At 40.8% G+C, this 20,723-nt stretch overlaps 1 protein-coding gene and 1 pseudogene across 1 annotated transcript in view; one reads left to right on the forward strand and one right to left on the reverse strand.

Moving 5' to 3' along the window:
* Positions 1-421: 421 nt before the first annotated feature.
* GTF2B (general transcription factor IIB) overlaps positions 422-20,723 on the reverse strand; it is a 39,100-nt gene continuing 18,798 nt past the window's right edge. The window contains exons 3-7 of the mRNA XM_062191673.1: positions 8,283-8,416; positions 4,935-5,081; positions 4,674-4,803; positions 2,990-3,271; positions 422-838 (exon numbers count right to left, since the gene is read on the reverse strand). Of these exons, the coding sequence (XP_062047657.1) occupies positions 705-838; positions 2,990-3,271; positions 4,674-4,803; positions 4,935-5,081; positions 8,283-8,416 (827 nt within the window). The 3' untranslated portion in view covers positions 422-704. The remainder of the gene's footprint in view (positions 839-2,989; positions 3,272-4,673; positions 4,804-4,934; positions 5,082-8,282; positions 8,417-20,723) is intronic.
* On the forward strand, positions 12,230-17,189 carry LOC133760494 (WW domain-binding protein 11-like; annotated as a pseudogene).

Raw genomic sequence — 20,723 nt, forward strand, 5'->3', positions numbered from 1 at the left:
GGAAATGCACATTCTATAAATCAGCGTTAACATCCCCAAACTAAAACCTGCTGCTGTGCTCCGTTACTTATTACCAACATCAGTCTCTGCTTGGTAAACTCACTGAGAAAGACACACACTCAGACACCTGAGCATCCTTCAGGCTAGTGCCTTTCCAGGTCCAGCCGGCTCATCACTTCTTGCTTTTTAAGAAATCTCACACATACACAAGTCCTCTCACTGCCAACCAGATATGTGTGGACGTTAACACTGGTTCTCAAAAGGTTTTGCTACTTTCATCACTTTATTAAAATAAAAAAACCACTAAATATCTAAAAGAAAAATAATAGAAAACAGGAACCTCATCAGCCTTATCAGTTCCAACTGTATGTATTACTTACCTATGATATATTCCACATTACAAATAACAATAACAAAAACCTTAGTTTTGAAAAACGTTTTATTCCAGAATTACATAATTTCAAATATCTTCCAAAATACAGTTTCCTAGATTGCTACAAAAGAAAGAAAATTCAATAAGAAATTTAAATCATTAAATATGTTTCACTAGTATATACATACAGAATGCCAAGCAATAATATTTAGCCTTGGAATGCGTACCACGTCCTTTTTCCTCCTTAAAGGCTCAGCCCAGCCCTTTGCATGGGCAATGTACAATAGGTAAAGTTCTGTTTATGTAAGAGTTTGACGTTAGCAGCCTCAACTTATAGCTGTGGTAGTTTGTCCACTGGGGTGTCAAATTTGAAGTCTGTAGGAAACAAATCTGGGGCTCGAGGATAGATTAATCTGTAGGACTGCCTGATTGTAACATCAGCAACACCAGCGATATCTCCAATCTCTAAAAGACAAAAATCAAATTATTAAGCATATCTTCTATCCTATCTCCTTTCTTCTACCAAAGTGAAAAACAAAACCCAAAATACTGATTGTTAAAAAAAAAAACTGATACTGAAAATATATACTCAAAAGAGCAAGCAGGGGCTAAAGTGACAGCAGCAGCAACGGGCAGCAGTGCGATTGCCCCTTAAAGCGTTGTCACCATTTTTACATGAGCAGAGCACTGAGTGCTAATTATTACACTGGGCAATGTATTTAGAGCCGACTGCTCTTTTTCTTTATAAATCTTTTTGAGGATCACTGAAGTAATCTGTGAATAATTTTCAGAAAGAAATTCACTTGAAATTTTCTGTCTGAAAGCTCCCCTGGCAACCTCTTCCCTAGCTAACTTTTACGTTAAGAGATTTTTCTTAGAAATGAAATGGAACAATATAAATATTGTTCTATACTCCTTTTTCCTTGCCTAATACATCATAGATCAAACACACATTATAACATATATAGATGTTTTTCACTATTACAAACATATACAAGCATATACTGGTATTGAGCTCACATATTTCTAGTCTATTGTAGAATCCCTAGGAATAGATTCACTTTTATCCTAAAAAATCATTTTTTTTTTTACCTTTTATGGCCATAGCCCATTTTTTACCTTTTAAAGTCATATCAAAGTAGAAGTTGGGGGCTGGCACTGTGCTATAGTAGGTTAAGCCTCCGTCTGTGATGCCGGCTACCCCTTTCCTAATCCAGCTCTCTAATAGCTTGGGAAGGCAGTGGAAGATGGCCCAAGTCCTTGGACCCCTGCACTCACGTGGGAGACCAAGAAGAAGCTCCTGGCTCCTGGCTTTGGATCGGCCCAGCTCCAGCCATTTTGGCCATTGGGGAGTAAACCAGTGGATGAAAGACTTCTCTGTCACTCCCTCTCTCTAACTCTGCCTCTCAAATAAATAAATCTTAAAAAAAAAAAAAAAAAAAAGAACAATCTGCTAAGATCCAACTTCTCAATTTTAACAAAAGGCTCAAAATGTCATTATAAAAATATGAATGGAAGTCAAATGAATAGGTAGTGGTGCCTTAAATAACTCAGGAGGTTACTCTCTCTAATCACACTCTGTGTCATTTATTATTTTTCTCAATATACAGCATAAGTTAGGTGGAAGGGTATTCTGAAGTTATTGAAGCCAATAATCTAAAACTGACTGCTCCTTTCTCTTCATAAATCTTCTGGAGGATCAGAGGACTAATTTATGAATAATTTCTGTAAATAAATTCACTTAATACCTCTGTTTGAAAGATTCCCTACAATATTAAATTTAAAAATGGTCCAGAAAGTTGAACTACTTCTACCTACTTACTTTAGAATTTTCATTAAGAAACTGTGAACTATACAAAAAGAGAAAAAGAGAAGCCTTCATGGGATGTTAAGTGTTGACAGTCAACACATATCTGTGTAGTGTATCAATCTGTAGGGTACCATGCCAAGTAGTGAGCAATAAAGCACGCCTCTGTGATCATCAAGATTTAAAAAGTTAAGCTTAGGGGAAAGATTAAAAATGACCAGGAATACGAATACTTAGAGGAAAAAAATAAAAACAAGATTTATAAATGAAAATTCAAATAATAAAAGCAAATTTGTAAACAGGGTTATACTCCTAAACATCTTTGTTTATGAGCCCCTTAAAAACAAAATGTTTTTTAAGTATTGATGCTGAAGAACCACATCTTATATTAAATATTAAATATGAGTTCTACAGGTGGGCACCCGGCAAAGTGGTTGTTGCTTCTTGGGACACCCACATCCCATAGTGCAGCACCTGGATTAGACTTCAGCTCTGCTCAGATTCCAACTTGCTGTTAAAGACACCCTGGGAGGTAGCAGGTGATGGCTCAAGTACTTGATCCCTGCCATCCACAGGTGAGACCCAGATGGAATTTCAAGCTTCTGGCAGCAGCCAGGCCCAATCCAACAGCTATGGGCATCTGGGGAGTGAACCAGTGGATAGATGATCTATCTATGTCTGTCTCTGTCTCTCAAATATATTTAAAGAAAATGTTCTGGACATTTACTTGCTTCACACTTAAAATGATAAAACAATCCCACATGAGTGTTCACAACTCCAAAACCACTCTTCCCGATCAAGAATCCTACCTTTTTGGGTCCTCTTCTCAGCTGAAGCCTGTGAGGCCATGTATATAGCTGCTGCCGCCACAGAAATCGGGCTCCTCCCTGGAACCAAGTCCAGTTCCACAGCTTTACGAGCTATATGTGTAGCTGCCATCTGCACTTGTTTAGGAAGACAAAGGTTCGAACAGAATCTGGACATGAAGTCCCCAGTTGTAATCAAATCCACACTGGTTTCTAAAGCTTTCAAAATGAGCTTAAAACATCGACCAATTTCTTTCTTAGAAATTCGTGATACAGCACATATTTCTAAAAGAAAAAAAATTAAGTAAGCAAGCCAGGGTAGTCATGTTGTTCATTTAACAATCTATTATTTCTAATTATGAAAATATATTCTAGTTGCAAAAATTCAATCATGCCTTAAAGATCAAACCCTAATCCATATTTAGTAATTTCATAGAGCTAATTTAAAATTTTTCCATTAACTTAAATGATCTTTATACTTTAAAGATAAATTCAGATCTTAAATCTCTCTAAATGTTAATTTCTCTGCAATTTCAACTTATCAAAAGCCTGCTTTGTTTTTTGACACATATCAACCTGCTATATATATTTATATATCAATCTGCTAGAAGGAGTGCATCAAGGAGATCAAAGAATATACTCCAGTTGAAGACTGCTTCTTAAGCTGCACAATGTCACGTGGACATGTGATCCTGGTACTCACAGGCCAGAGTTAAATGATAAAATGCTTACTCTTCTTAGTCTACACACACTTGATTTTAGCAAAAGGCCGAGAAGCAAGCCCTGTTAGTCTAAACATTCAGTCACCAAACGCTTTTAGAATCAATCTAGCAAACACCCGTTTTATTGACAACAAAAAAGATGATGATAAAGGCCATCACCTCTTCACTCTGGCCCAAGAAAACATGCAAAATACTAAATGTTCACTGGCTGAATGAAGGGTAAGTGTGGCAGTCAGCTAAGCTGGACTTTGCAGTGAAAGTCAGCGTAAGTACCCTGTTAACACTGAACAGGCCGCCGTGTATTCATGCGTAACTGCAAGAAGGATGGAAAGCACCAGTTCTCTCAAAGCTCCCAACTGAGGGGTGAAAATGCAAACATTCTAAATACCTAAAACAAACAAACAAACACTTCACTGACGCTTTCAAGGGTTTAACTCTCTCATTTATAAAGACCTGTGCTAGGAACCGAAGCTGTTTTCATCTATCCGGTGTACAGACTTTCTACGAAAGGCCTACTTTGCCTGAAAGCCCACATTGAAACATCTCCTAGAGGTGACTGTGTGGCACGGCTGTAATCAGCCACTCGAGACACCCACAGACACCCCTATCTGAGTGCCTGGGATTGAGTCCCTATTCTACTTCTGATACAGCTTGCTACTAATACGCCTGGGCGGCAGCAGATAAAAAAATGTGTTGTTTTTTTTTTTTTTTAAAAGATCTTACGAGAAGGCAAGCAGTGGACTAAAACATGGATTAAATCACCTCTGTGAGTACATGAAGAAACAGCTAGAAGAGAACAGAGTCAGTAAGATCACTACATGAATGTGTGAATGAACAAAGTAAGCAGGCATAGATAAATGACTCTCAGGTGGATTACTGTTTGTTAACAATGAAAACACAACTTGGCTTCTAAGGCAAAGCTGCTGGACACTGTGGTATGTTAATTTTATGGACTAAAAACCTACCTTTAAATGTCCTAGGAACCCCTTCTTGTCTACAGGCAATATAGAGACAAGCAGAAGCTATGGCATCATTAGCTCTTCCCTTCAGGCTCTTCTGTTCATACACTTGCTTGAATAAATTATTTGTTCGATCCTTGAAAGGAGAGAAACTAAGTTTAATTAACTCTAGGTTACTTAATTAGTTGTAATATCAAAATTTCACGTGTTCATTAAATTATGCTAAGTCAGTGCCAAAATGGCTAAAGGACATAGGCAAGAACTTACAACTATATTTCGAGGGAGGTTGATTCTGTCTGCCATGGTAGTGATTTCCTTGAATGCATTCATCATTGCCCGATCAGAACTACTCATCGCTCTCCGATTTTGGTACTTAGAATTGCCAAACTCATCAAAACTTGCAGCTCCTGTGCCCTATAAAATAAAGTTTTACAATCTTGCCAAAACTTAAATGAATGGACAATTCCTATGAAAATATATAATCTGACTTCATATGCTGAAGAAATCTGTACTGTTCAGCTTGTCTATCCCTTAAATAGAAAAAGTACCAGGTTATGAAGCTTTAAAGAACCAGGTTATGAAGTTTTAAAGAGGTTTTCTGACAAATATTTAAGGAATATCTGATTCTAAACAACTATTCAAGAGCACAGAAGATGGAAAATTAAAGTCCAGTTTTACTCATAAATGATACAAAATATTATGTATTAGATTCTCTTTCTCTCCGTCTCCTGATCTATCTCTTGATCTCTCTCTGTATCTCTCTCTTATACTCTCCTTCTCTCTCTTTTTCCTTTTTCGCCCCCTCCCTCCAGTCTGTCGGGTTTCCCCCAATACACTCTTTCCCTTAAAAAAAATTTATGTATTAGAAAATACAATCGAACTGCATATTAAGAGATAGTTTACCATGACTATAGAGAAACTGTTCCACAAATATAAAGAAATCTAAATATAAATCTTATTAATTGGTCTAAGGAGAAAAAAAAAATCATACAATCATCTCCAAAAGTGCTAAAAATGTATGTGAACAAAGCTCAAAATTCATTTTTGATAAAAATGTATACAAAACTATAGATGGGTACTTACTCATATTTGAAAATCACTCCCCTAGGCTCAAAACAGCCATTTGATTAATGGAGAAAAACCAACATTACCACCAAAATCAGACAAAAGACAAAGGTACCCACTATAACTGCCATTTGATTACACTATGAGAAGAAAACTAATATTTTCAAGAGAAAAATCAGACGTACAAAATGGGAAAAAAGGTGAAAAGCTACTTACAGATGGTACCTTTGCAATCCTACAGTACTAAAAAAAAATCACTAAAAAACTGCTTTTGCTATTAGAGAATTCACCTAAGTGACATGGTTAAGATCAATAAGCAGAAATTAACAGCCCCTGCATATACAGTCAATTAGTTAGAAGACAATGAATGAAAATATTCCAATTATAAAAGCAATAGCAACAACAAAAACATACAGGAATAAACTTAAGAGTTTGTGAAGAAAACTTTGAAACATACTTGATGGACGGATAAAAGACCTAAGGAAATGGAAAGCCATACCATGTTTCTGGAGAAGAGGACCTCAATAAGAAGTAAATTTTCCTTATGTCAACCTGCAAATAAATCTAAGCAAAATCCCAGTAAACCTATTTAACAACAAAATGGCTTTCTTTTTAAAAATGGGACAAAGTTAGCCTAACCTGTAAACAAAAAAGACTAGTGAAAAAAATGCTGAAAAAGATTTTGTCAAGGAAGGAAGGTTAATGTTACTGGACAGTGAAACACCGTGGAGAAATGGCATTTTACTAACCGGACAAGGATGGGAAAGAAAGTCCATCAGTATTCTCAAAGGTACAGTAACAGTATAAAATATGTGTAGTCTTTTATAAGTTTTTATTTCTTTTTGCCAGAGAAGTATAAATAGTGGTTACCTGTTTTTGACAGAGAAAGAGGATTGCAGTGGGAACTGAGAGTTTGGGGGTCAAAAGTGAGGAATATTTAACTGTATTCTTTTTAAACTTCTGTTTTTGTGTCATGTATTTCCTATGGAAAAATTAAGCGTTAAAGAAGTCACAGTGTCAATCAGTTAGAATTTTACATCTGGGGGCTGACGCTGTGGTGTAGCGGGTAAGGCTGCCGCCTGGAGTGCCAGCATCCCATATGGGCACTGGTGGTTTGAGTCCCGGCTGCTCCACTTCCCATCTAGCTCTCTGCTATGACCTAGGAAAGCAGTGGAACATGGCCCAAGTCCTTGGGCTCCTGTACGTGGCGTGGGAGACCCAGAGGAGGCTTTGGATAGGCACAGCTCCAGCCTTTGTGGCCAACTGGGGAGTGAATCAGTGGATGGAAGACCTCTTTCTCTCCCTCTCCTTCTCTCTGTAACTCTGATTTTCAAATAAACAAATAAAAATCTTAAAAATATATATGTATCTGTAGTAGTATATTTCTTCTCCAGGCTATAAGACTAAAGCAAATGAAGATTTAGCCAACTTAAAGTTATTTCTGGATATAATACTGTAAACATTTATATCAATTCATACCATGTTTCTTAAAATTTGATATGCAATTCATCAGAGCATAAACCAATCTGCTTTTTCCCATGATACCTTCTTTCTTATTTTATTTATTTGACAGGTAGAGTTATAGACAGAGAGAGAGACAGAGAGAAAGGTCTTCCCTCCGTTGGTTCACTCCTCAAATGGCTGCTATGGCCGGCACTGCACCAATCTGAAGCCAGGAGCCAGGTGCTTCCTCTTGTCTCCCATGCGGGTGCAGGGCCCAAGCACTGGGGCCATCCTCCACTGCCTTCCTGGGCCACAGCAGAGAGCTGGACTGGAAGAGGAGCAACCAGGACTAGAACCCAGCGCCCATATGGGATGCCAGCACCCAGGTGGAGGATTAACCAAGTGAGCCATGGTGCTAGCCCCTCCCATGATACCTCCTTAAACATAGACTATGCAGTAGAATGGAGTAAGTCCTAAAATACTTCGTTGATTACTGCTTTGGAATATTGCCACTGTGACTTCTGATTCAGGTAACACAGCAAGAAAAGAGCCAAGCTACCAGGAAAACAATGATAGTGTTAAACGTAAGAATACCAGCTCCCATTTACTGTGCACATATTATACCTAAAATGCTGTGATACACTCCCAAGGTCCCTCAATGTCTCTATAAAGTTCTGCTATTCTCACTTTACAGATGAGCACTGTGAAGCTTAGGCAAGGCAAGTTCACCATCAGAAGCTCTACTGAGCTCCCATTTATCTTAGATGGTGGGGATGGGAAACAGAGGGCATTTTGATACTCAAGATATATCAGTGTAACTTATAAAGACCACATTTTTGTTAAACATGTGCTTGATGTAAAAAAAAAAAAAAAACTAAAAGGGGGGCAGAGATATAAAGACTGCATTTAGATCTGATGGTATACTCTCCTTAAGACAGAAGAAAATACGCACAAATCAGCCCTCCTTCACAACAATATTACTGACAAATCTTATTCACAGGTCAGGATTTCCCACTGGGGTAGTCACAGATAATTTTGCAAAGATTTCAAGCTCCTAAGTCTTTAGTCTCCCTACACCTGGTATTTCCTATTGAAAAGACTTATTACCTTGCCAATCATGGTAGACAAATCTCCATCACTCAGAAGAGGATTCTGAGAATCTCCAACTCGAGATGGATCTTTTGTTGCTTTGTCATTGCTGAAAGTTCTCCATTCAGATCCCACATCAATAACCCGGTCACCTAAGAATATAAGCACACATCTGTTTGGTAAAGATGACATGATTTGACAACACTGCCAAGCCCACGTCAGCCCATTTATTCCCAAGAAATCTAAAAAAGGACATATAGGCCTCCCCTTAAATATGGCATCTCAAACAACAGTCCTGAGGTATCCTTTTAACTGTTGTGCCAGTTCATGAATAACCCTTTTTAAACATTTCTCTATACTCCAACTCTTGGAAGAAAGAATCGGTCAAAAACAGCAAAATAATGCTATCTGTATACGATACAAAGATAAAACAATATATAATGATTCAGAACAAAACTTTTGCATAAAATTTGTAACAGCCATGGGACAAAACCAGACAACTGTTCAGAATGGTTTTAATGCACAACTTAATATAAAAACTTCTTAGTTTTTTATGGGAAGTGCTTTGTAGAAAATAAGTCTGAACTTAAGTTTCAAAGTCACCATTTCACAAAAAATATTTTTGTACAAATTATATATATGCATATATAATAAATTTTAAGCCTAGAATTAGTAAGAAAAAACACAGGTAGGCAAACTTTTCTTTTTAAGCAAAGCAGCAACAGCTAAATATGCCATGTCAAAAGTCAGACGGGCCTGTGCAGTGGCACAGTAGGTTAATTCTCCACTTGTGGCGCTGGCATCCCATATGGGCGCTGGTTCTAGACTCGGCTGCCCCTCCTCCAATCTAGCTCTCTGCTATGGCCTGGGAAAGCAGCAGAAGATGACTCAAGTGCTTGGGCCCCTGCACCCACATGGGAGACTTGGAAGAAGCACCTGGCTCCTGTCTTCGGATTGGCGCAGCTCCCGCCGTTGAGGCCATTTGGGGAGTGAACCAACGGAAGGAAGACCATTCTATCTGTCTTTCCTTTTCACTGTCTGTAACTCCACCTCTCAAATAAATAAATAAAAATCTCAAAAAAAAAAAAAAAAAGTCAGACAATATGGGACAAGGATGTGCAGTGGTAAAGCCACTACTTATGATGCCCACATCCCATACTGAAGTACCAGTTCCAAGTCCTGGCTGCTCCACTTCTGATTCAGCTCTCTGCTAATGTATCTAGGAAGACACAGGTGATAGCCTGAGTACCTGAGCCTCTGCCACCCAGGTAGAAGACCTAGATAAGTTCCTGGCTCCTAATTTTGGCCTGGCCTATTCTTGGCTGTTGTGCCCATCTTGGGGGTAGACCAGCAGACAGAAGATTCTCTCTCTCTCTCTCTGCCACACAAGTCTTCCACATAAATAAACAAATCTTTAAAGCAAGAGCAAGAGAGAGGAAGAGAGAAAGAGAGAGACATAAGGAAATCTGATTGGTTTAGGGTAATGTTCAGTATTTGCCAATATTTTCTTTTAGAGTAGATAAGAATTAACACTGAACACACATATACCAGCCATTGGGCCCTTGGAAATGTTCTCACTTAATCCTCGTGGCCTTATAAAAGCAAGTGCCAACTTTTATTATCACTTTACAAGTAAGATTAACTGGCTTAAGATACAAAACCAGAGTCAGCTCTGTACTGCTTTGTAAAACATGAGTTTTTTGAATAAAGCGTGATCAAGGTTGAAAGCAGGAGCAAGGCCATTTTCATCTTCACGTGTACACACAACAAGCACAAAGGAGAAAGGAAAGCTAGAAAGAACTTCTGTGCTAAAAGTCTAAAACCCCCGTCAAGAATGTGGGTTCACGGATGTAAGGGCGATCTGGCTGCGACATCTGTCACCCCATGGATCACCAGGGTTGATCTGAATGATCTGGCTGGCCAAAACAGTGCCTCCTTCGTGCCTTACCACTCCATGAAGCTGCACACTCAGTTGAAGAGGATGACCTTCCTTGCTAGAGGATCTGCACTCCCCTGCTAGATCTCCAAACAAGATCTCAAGAGCGTGGACTCTGCCATAACTCTAAAGACTGTAAAGACTGTAAAGATTAAATAAGCTAAAACACATATACAGTTTATGTAAAAAGCACCTAAAATTAGTTCTAAATGTTCAATACTAGTTATTAACAGCTAAGAAAATTAAAAGAAGATAGTACATTCTGAAACTCTCTCCCTCTGTGGGTGATAAAGCTTTTTTCTTTTTTTAAGATTTATTGGTTTATTTGAAAGGCATAGTTACAGAGAGGCAGAAGCAGAGAAAGGTCTTCCATCCAGTGGTTTACTCCCCAAATGGCCACAACATTCAGAGCTTGGTCAATCTGAAGCCAGGAGCTGGGAGCGTCTTCTGGGTCTCCCACATGGGTGCAGGGGCCCAAGGATTTGGGCCATCTTCTACCAGAGACCTAGTTCGGAAGTGGAGCAGCCAGGACTCGAACTGGCGCTCATATGGGCTGCCAGCACTGCAGGCAGCAGCTTTAACTGCTACGTCACAGCGCCAGCCCTGATAAAGTTTTAAAACATTAATCTCCACATAAGACAGCATTCAAGTACTCTGCTGTAAGTACTGGATCAGCAGGACAGCAAAGGAGGGAAGGAACAGAAAAAGAGCATTGCAACTTTTTTTTTCTCAAAGACCCATTTATTTTACTACAATGTCAGAGATACAAGCAGAGTGGGAGGGAGGGAGGAAAGGAGGGAGGGAGGGAGGGAGACAGAGAGAGAGAGAGAGAGAGAATGAATGAATGAATGAATCAATGAATCTTCCATCCACTGGTTCACTCCCGTGATGGCCAGGCTGGGTCAAAGCCAGAAGCTTCTTCTGGGTCTCCCACAGGGGTACAGGGGCCCAAACAGTTGGGCCATGTTCTGCTGCTTTTCCCAGGCCACCAGCAGGGAGCTGGTTGGAAAGGGGAGCAGCTGGGACTAAAACCAGTGACCATACAGGATGCCAGTGCTGCAAGTGGCAGCTTCACATGTCACACCACAACGCTGGCCCTAACCATGCTAACTCTTATAGCATGTTAAACAAAATGCTCGTAAACAGAGTTAATGTTCATAATCTAATCCTAGTGGTATGTTTAAGAAAACAGGTAAATGCCCAACAGAATGATTCATTCTGAAAGACACTGTAAAATTACTTTCTCTTCGAATTGCTGAACTAATTATCTAGAAAAAAATCAGACCATGACCTGGGGTATTATGTCCACATCACAATGGAACTGAGATTAGAGGCAGAGTACCCATCTGCCATTGCAGTATGCAGTTAGAACAGCCAGGGAAAGCAGGAGAGATTTCAACTCTAAGGCAATTTCAGCATATCAGAACAACTGGTGGCCCAAGGAGGAAGAAGCTAAAATGGTGGAACTGTCAAGAGTTTCTCTGCTTCCTTGACATAATAAAAAACATCACTACCTTGGGGAAACAACTCTAATTATATGTTACACTTTACACTTACCTAACAGTATCATAAAGTGTGTCATTGTTCATTTAAGTCTTACTGTAATGTCCACGAATCAGCAAACCCATGTCTCAGAGAGATCACACTAAAGAAATTAATTTTTCATAAGCTCCTTTTACTATATTTAAATCATAAACACAATAACAAATTAAGACAAAATGTAGTCCTTTTATAAGCACCCAGCAATTAAAATGATACCACAGTGTTCACATATATCTGTATCTGTTTTCAATGGGAAAAAAAAGTGACTTTTTTAGTTAATAAAATAAAAATAAAGATGCACAAAACAAAACACTATGGCCTCCAGATATGGAGTCCTCATTTACAAGTTATGAAAAAAAAAATCAGAGGTGTGTGTCAGGGGTTTCAATTCTAGCTCTGCTGCTCCAGATTCTGGCTGCCTGTCAATGCGTATCCTGGGCAACAGGAGGTGATGGCTCAGGTACCTGGGTCCCTTCCATTCTAAGACATGATGCCAGGTAAGACACCCACATCCCATACTGGAGTACTTGAGCTTTAGTCTCAGCTCTGCTTCAGATCCCAGGAGGCAGTAGGTAATGCTCAAGTATCTGGGTTCCTGCCACCCATGTGGAAGACCTGAATTGAGGATCTGGATTGAGTTCCTGGCTCTCAGCTTCAGCAGGCCAAGCCCTGGCCACAGTGCATGTTTTGGTAGTGAACCAGTTCTCTGTCTCTCTGCCTCTCAAAGTCTCTTAAAAGTCACTTTCAATAAAATTGAATGTCATCAAAACTTACAATTTATTTTAAAAAGATTTATTTATTTATTTGAAATACAGAGGCTCCGAAAGAGAGGGAGGGATAGCCAGAGACAGAGGGATCTTCCATCCAACGGTTCACCACCTAAAAGGCTGCAACGGCTGGGCGGGGCCAAGCCAAAGCAAGGAGCCTGGAACTCCATCCAGGTATCCCACATGGGTGGCAGAGGCCCATGCATTTGGGCCTTGGGCCACTTTTTGCTGGGTTGCTAGGAACATCAGCAGGGAGCTGGATCGGACATCAGCATCCGAAACTCCTGGTAGTGCTCATGGGGGATGTCAGGCAGCTGCCTAACACACTACGCCACAGTGCTGGCCTCCCAACATGTACTTTTTAAAAAAATTCATTTGATCCAAATGCCCGGATCAAATGCCCTTAATGTGTTTTACTATGAAACTTAAAAACAACACTACTAGTCGAACAATACCCGATACCTTGTGTGGTTGTGTGAGGGCAGCCTGTTGAAATCCTTGCTTAGTATATACTAAGTTGATCTTCTGTATATGAAGGTAATTGAAAATGAAACTCGATGAAGGGTGGAATGGGAGAGGGAGAGGGAGAGAGGTTGTGGGGGGAGAAAGCCACAATACAAAAGTTGCACTTTGTAAATTCACATTTATTAAATAATAAAAAAAAAATTCATTTGAAAGGCAAGACAGATGGATACACAAAGTGAGAGACAGAGCAAGCTCACATCAGCTGGTTAACTTCCCAAATACCTATAATGGCCAGTGTTGAAGCTGAGAACTTAATTCAAGTCTCCCGTGTGAGTGGAAAGAATACAATTACTTGAGTCATCACTACTGCTTCCCTGAGTCTGCGTTAGCAGCAAAGGTAGAGTCAGGAACTGGAGCTAGACTTCGACCCAGGTGGATGAGGGCATCCTAACCGCTAGGCCAAACACCTACCCTGACTTGTAGTATTCTTAATTAACACAAGTGAATATATTAAGAGAAAAGTATGAATGAAAAGGAGGTAGGTTTGCTAGTAACTTTTAAGTCTCACCAGAAATTTTATTTTATTTTTTAATTTTTTTGCCAGGCAGAATTAGACAGTGAAAGAGACAGACAGAGAGAGAGAGAGTTATAGACAGTGAGAGAGAGACAGAGAGAAAGGTCTTCCTTTCATTGGTTTACTCCCCTACTGGCCGCTACGGCCGGCGCTGCGCAGATCCGAAGCCAGGAGCCGGATGCTTCTTCCCGGTCTCCCAAATGGGTGCAGGGACCCAAGCACTTGGGCCATCCTCTGCTGCCCTCCTGGGCCACAGCAGAGAGCTGGACTGGAAGAGGAGCAACCGGGACTAGAACCCGGGGTGCTGGCACCGAAGGCAGAGGATTAGCCAAGTGAGTCACGGCGCTGGCCTCCAGAAATTTTAAGATAAAGCATTAGTTAGCCAAGATGCTTCATTTTACAGCATTTTCCTTTTGGTCCCAAAGTACCTTACCACAAGTTGCTTTTACTGCTTGCTTTGTAGCACTTTTAAAACAGCCAATATGGATATGGGGGAAAAAAAAAAAAAAAGATGGCCTAGTAATAGTCTAAATAGAAAATCCAGCACTGAATAGTGATGTAATTTCCCCATATATGTGGGACTGGATCTAAATGACTCATTCAAGAATCTGTAGTCTGCACTAAGAACCATTCATTCCCTCTTTTTAAACTGCTCAAAACAGTATTTATAATAATTTTTCCAAAATAACTCAGCATACCACAAAACAACTAGCCCAGAAGATTAAGTGCATGAGTAGCAAGAAAAAAACAAGAGCATTCAGAAAAATATCAGAACATGTAAAGGATTTTCATTTGAAGAAAATTTAAATGAAGTAGCATTTTAAAAATTGCACTGGAAGAAAACTGTAATACAGAAGCTTATCAAGACACATGTTGCAAAGTAGCCAGAATGTTTGGGTATAATGAACCTTTGATGAGGAAGAAGTTTGTCAGTTAGCAAGCATACAAACACAAAACCTTATAGAGCTTTTAACCTTTCAAGAAACAGAGAAACATGCCAATTTTTATCAGTTCCTGTCCAAACTGTAGATTTTTGTATAATTAATGCCAGATAATCTCTATATATGAAAAATGTTTAAAAGATTTATTTATTTATTTGAAAAGCAGAGTTACAGAGGAAGAAGAGAGAGAACCCTTCCATCTGCTGGTTTACTCCTCAAATGGCCACAATGATGGGGGCTGGGCTAGGCTGAAGCCAGGAATCAGAAACTTCCTCTGTGCCTCACCCTCTGCTGCTTTCACAGGCACACTAGCAGGGAGCTGGATCAGAAGTACAGCAGCCAGGACTACAACTGGCACCCACGTGGGATGCCACCACGGCAGGCAGAGGCTTAACCTACAATACCACAGTGCTAGCCCCCATATATGAAAAATTTTAACAGCAAAATAATAATACTATTATTACAGTTAACACTTTTAATCAAATGTCCCATCTAAAAAATTAAACATGCCCCACATGTATATTTATAAATTTGTGCATGTATATTATACACATGAATATTTACTCAATTTATATATTAGAGTGGTGCCTAAAGAATATTATCAGGTTTCAAGATGGTGGGGGATAGGTGTTTGACCCAGAGGTGTTAGTGAAGGCCCCTGTTAGAGGCGAGGGGAACTGTCACCTGCCCACTGTTCTCAGTCCTGGGAGTCCAGTGTAAGTGTCTGCTTATCCTACCCTGCCTTCCTTCTCCTCCTTCCCATTCCCTCTCCTTCCTTTCTCTGCTTTGCTTTCCATCCCTGCCTCCCTCCCTCCCTTTTAAAAGAACAAGAAAACCATATAAACTGTAACACAGGATGGAGAACTACATTATCCACCAAGACTGGAAAACTGATGAATCCCACAGATCAAACCAAAAGACACATGGAAGACAGAAAGTATGAAAAAGAATGCATGATGGCACACGTTGCAGATGGAAGGCTGAATGATCCTAAACAAATATCTGGGTTGTGGAGAAACTGGATGAAATGGAGTTTAACACAATTTAACAGTTAAATGAGACAATCCTGAAAAACAAGTGAAAACAACTACATGAGACCTCTGACCATGTTCTATGATTTTAAGAAAAAGAGGATCCACATATATTACAAAGCACTGAGAAAGCTCGAAGTAGAATATGAACAGATGAGTGCTCAACTTAGCCAGAATTTGATGCTGCTAAGACTGCTGAGCACATGGAAGTGGAGGGTAGGTATCCTCTGCCAGCTATGCCACATACTCTTTCCAACATCTTGATCCAGGACATTGTACTTCCTAGTACCCTGCCACCTTCCATCTTTAAGAAAACAACTTATGGACCTCCAACTTGGCTAGTTTTTATACTTCCTCTTCTTGGACAAGGTGTTCTACACTTGCCCTTGGATGGAAAACCTGCTGCCCTCTCCCCTGGTCCACCATCTCCTCGAGTACTGCAGATGGATGGCTGTGAAGCGGGCTTCCCCCTTGCAGGTAAGATGAAGACATGTCATATAGTTCTGAACTTGATCAATAGGGTCATGATGATGCTGCCAGCACGAGTGAAGATGATGGCTATCCTGTGGACCAGATCAGATGGAGAAGGCGAGGGGGACTAATCTGTGTACTATAATAACAAGAGAGCCAAAAATGCAGAAAGCAATTTGTTAATATGCCTGGAAAACCAAGGAAGAAAAAGAACATGAATCCTCTGTAAGCAAAGATGTTTCAAATGGCAGGTCAGTGAGACCCTGAGGGGGGACAGGAAGTAGAGCAAATTTCAAAGTATAATGATGAAGATGATTCTGTAGCAGAAAAGCAATCACAAAAACAACATCAAGAGGATCCCCATTCTGATGGCATACCCACTACTTCACAGCAGCAGCCTAACCAATCTGTTCCCCCTCTCAGAAACAAGCACCTCCCTTGCCAGGGCCCCTGCTCTTGGACCACCACCTGTGCTACCTTACAGCATTCTGTACCTCGAGGGAATTCTCTGTTCCTCAGAGTACCCGGAATGCCAGGACTCTGAGAGGTTTCATCTTGACTTTTACTTCAGTGCCACCATCAGGTCCACCCAGGTCTTCCACTTGGCCCTCTTGCTCAGGGAACGCCACCAAGGCAATTTCCCCATCACTTCCAGGTATCCCTTTAATTTGTCTTGGCATGACACACCCACCTCTAGTTCCTTCACTTGGACCCGCCCCCAGCTGGGCTTTTCCCACCAGCTTCCTTGCTGAACCCAGTTTTAAGTGCCCTGGCCCAATTTGCGTCAGCAACCCACACAGGATGATACAAGTACAGCTAACATTGAGAAGAAAGCCACAACAACCATCAGTGCACAAAGCCACAGATCACTTACTCCAAGACAGAAATTACTGGAGCTGTGCCTACTGTGCTGAGGATACAATGGGAGAGTAAAGGGGCTACTGCTACTCTCCAAAGAAAGTCAGAGGATGATTCTGCGTACCTCTTGCCAAAGCAGCCTGCAAACCTCCTACTGCTATTCCTGGGTCAGTACAAACTTAACGATGATGTTAATGAAGCTTCCATTAGAGATATGACAACTACTGGGACAGCTTTTGATGCCAGAACAGGCTTATGTTCACAACAGTGGTTCGTGGAGAAAGAGGTTCTTACCAAACTATGGGAAAGGAGCTACTTCAACTGTCAGGCTATTTTCTAATTTTTCAAGGAATATGCTAAATTTTAGCCTTGTTCAGAATTTACTGCACGTAAGACAGGGCATTTCATTCGGATCAGATTGGCTATTGAAGCAGTGCTGCTATCATCCAGCCCGTTTTCACCACCATTTCACTCTAATTCTCCCCCTTTCCCAGCTCTTTGTAAATTTGTGATCAGGAGAATAGCAGTGACTCGTTTCGACTGTCTTGTTGGTGAGCTATGGGCACTGAAGTATAGATTCCTAAAAAACCAGTTTATTTCATGTTGCCTTTTGCAAGAGTTATTTAAAATATTTTCCTATAAATATTTTGCAATATTTTACTTGTAGCAAATGTATCGCAAATGTATCACAATGTCATCCTAATAAACAGCAGGATATCTAGGAAGAAACATACAATTCTTTGATTAGAATTTTTTCCCACTGACCTAAACTTTGAGTGTTTCATGGGAAAAAAATGCTCAGCACCAAAAAGTAGAGTATTACCATTTTACTACAGGTAAATGAGCTTCAATTCATTTGTTTTTTAAGTTTATTTATTTATTTCAAAAGCACAATCAAAGAGATGGAGAAACAGAGACAGGGAGAGATATCTTCCATCTACTGGTTCACTCCCCAAAGGCTACAATGGGTGGACAGTATTCCCAAATTACTTGCTTTCATGGGCTGGATTTGTCTGAAACTCTCATATTTTAAAAATACTTTGGGGCTGGTGCTGATAGTGGGTAAAGCTGCCGCCTGCAGTGTCAGCATCCCATTTGGGCACTGGTTCGGGTCCCATCTGCTCCACTTCAGATCCAGTTCTCTGTTATGGCCTGGGAAAGCACTGGAAGATGGCCCAAGTCCGTGGGCCTCTGTACTGACTTGAGAAGACCCAGAGGACGCTCCTGGCTCCTGACTCTTGGTTTTGGATTGGCACAGCTCTGGCCGTTGTGACCAGCTGGGGAGTGAACCAACAGATGGAAGACCTCTCTCTCCCTGCCTCTCCTCCTCTCTCTCTGTAACTCTTTCAAATAAATAAATAAATCTTAAAAAAAATACTTTTCCCCAAAAAGTGCTAATAAGTCTAAAAGTTTAAGAATCAATGTGTATTATTTGAAATGGAGCAACTCAAGGCATGAATTTTAAAAATTAAAAGCTAAAAACAAAAAAGGAAATTCAAAGTACTTTGAGAAACTCTTTAAACCGACATTCTGTATTTAAGCCTAAGGATGAAAATGAAATGCATCATTAGCTTCCACAGTCATTTAATCTTTTCCAACATTTCTTCTCAAGATCTTTCCAAGGATCCTGATAATTGAGCCTAGAGTCACTATGCATTCTTTTTTTTATTTTTATTTTTTGGACAGGCAGAGTTAGACAGTGAGAGAGAGACAGAAAGGTCTTCCTTTTCTGCTGGTTCACCCCCGAAATGGCTGCTATGGCTGGTGCGCTGCGCCAATCCAAAGCCAGGAGCCAGGTGCTTCCTCCTGGTCTCCCATGCGGGTGCAGGGCCCAAGGACCTGGGCCATCCTCCACTGCCTTGCCGGGCCACAGCAGAGAGCTGGACTGGAAGAGGAGCAACTGGGGCAGAATCTGGCGCCTCAACAGAGACTAGAACCTGGGATGCCGGTGCCACAGGCGGATGATTAGCCAAGTGAGCCGTGGCGCTGGCCATCACTATGCATTCTTATCAGAAATCTTCTATTAAAGGCATTTTTGATCAAGAATACTTCTTAAAAAATTCTATAAATAATACAGTCGGTTCTAAATGGCTTATGCTCTTGTATCAACTGGGCAGGAACACAAAATGCATTATCACCTAGAAACAAACCATATTTTGGATGATTTCCTACTTTATTTTTGATATTTATTTTTTATTTATTTTAAGAATTTATTTATTTGAAAGGCAGAGATAGAGAGATAGAGAGAGAGATCATCCATCTGCTGGTTCACTCCCCTAATGGCCCCAACAGCCAAGGCTGGGTCAAGCTAAAGCCAGGAGCCAGGAACTTCCTCCAGCTCTCCCATATGGGTGCAAGGGCCAAGTACTTGGGCCATCTTCCACTTTCCCCATGTATATTAGCAGGGAGCTGGATCTGAAGTGGAGCAGCTGAGATGCCAGCTGCTACATGGGATGCCAGCACTGCAGGAGGAGACCCAGCACTGCAGGAGACTTAATCATTTATGCCACAGCGTTGGCCCCCGCCTCTGATGTTTAGACCCTGAAAAACACCACTAAACAAACTGACGATGTAATTATCACCTGGAAAAGAGTTTCAGAAATAAAATATGTTACAAGTTTTATGCCTGAATCATTTTTTTTTAAACAAATTTATTTATTTATTTGAAAGGCAAAGTTACAGAGAGACCTGCCATCCGCTGTTTCATTCTTCAGATAGCCGCAAAGGCCAGGGCTGAACCAGGCTGAAGCCAGGAGCCAGGAGCTTCATCCAGGTCTCACAAGTGGGTGGCAGGGACCCAAGCACTTGGCCATGTTCTACTGCTTTCCCAGGTTTCTTAGCAGGTAGCTGAATTGGAAATGGAGCAGCTGGGATACAACCCGGCAATCAGATGGGATGCCAGTATTGTAGGTGGCTTTACCCTCTATGCTACAACATCAGCCTCTCTCTATTCCTGAATCTTATCCCATCTTGCTTTCCCTCAAATCAGGCAGGTCAGCTCCAGCAGCAGCTGGACATCTAAACTGAGGAATCAAGGGTTGGCGCTGTAGCACAGGTTAAGCCTCCGCCTATGGTGCTGGCATCCATATGGCACCAGTTCAAGTCTCGGCTGCTCCACTTCCAGTTCAGCTCCCTGTTAATGGCCTAAGAAAGCAGTGGAATATAGCCCAAGTGCTTGGGCCCTGCACCCAAGTGGGAGACCTGGAGGAGGTTCCTGGCTCCTGGTTTCGGATCATCCCAGCTCTGGCTGCTATGGCAATTTTGCTATGGCAAAACCAGCAGATGGAAGATCTGTCTCTCCCTCTCTTTGTCTGTAACTCTGTCTCTCAAATAAATAAATAAATAAATAAATCTTTCTTAAAAAACAAAACAAAACTGAGGAGTTAAGACTTGACCAAAACAAACTTAATCACCCCCCACATAAATATTTTTCAGGTCTCTATTTTATAGCACAGACTTCTTTTTCTCTACTTGGAAAGGCTTTCTCTCCAGAAGCCCTTTTTCTTTTTTGGATTGTTCTTTATCATAATTTCAACAGTAACTTTCCCCAGGAAGTCACAACTCACTTCCTTTGTGTTTAATCATGTATTGCAGGTCTTTAATACTGCTTTTGCCACATTGTACTATACTAATTTACTCTCCTCTCTTCCATACATACATTCAAAGCCAGTAATTTCTTTGGGGGCTAGTGTCGTGGCACAGCAGGTTAAGCCACTGCCTGCAGCACCAGCATCCCATATGGATACTAGTTTGAGATCTGTTTGCTCCACTTATGATCCAGTTCCCTGCTAATGTGCTTAGGAAAGCAGTGGAAGATGGCCCAAGTGCTTGGGCCCCTGTATCCACATGGGAGACCTGGATGAAGCTCCTGGCT

The sequence above is a fragment of the Lepus europaeus genome, chromosome 5 (genome assembly GCF_033115175.1).
Source record: "Lepus europaeus isolate LE1 chromosome 5, mLepTim1.pri, whole genome shotgun sequence".
Classification (NCBI taxonomy): domain Eukaryota; kingdom Metazoa; phylum Chordata; class Mammalia; order Lagomorpha; family Leporidae; genus Lepus; species Lepus europaeus.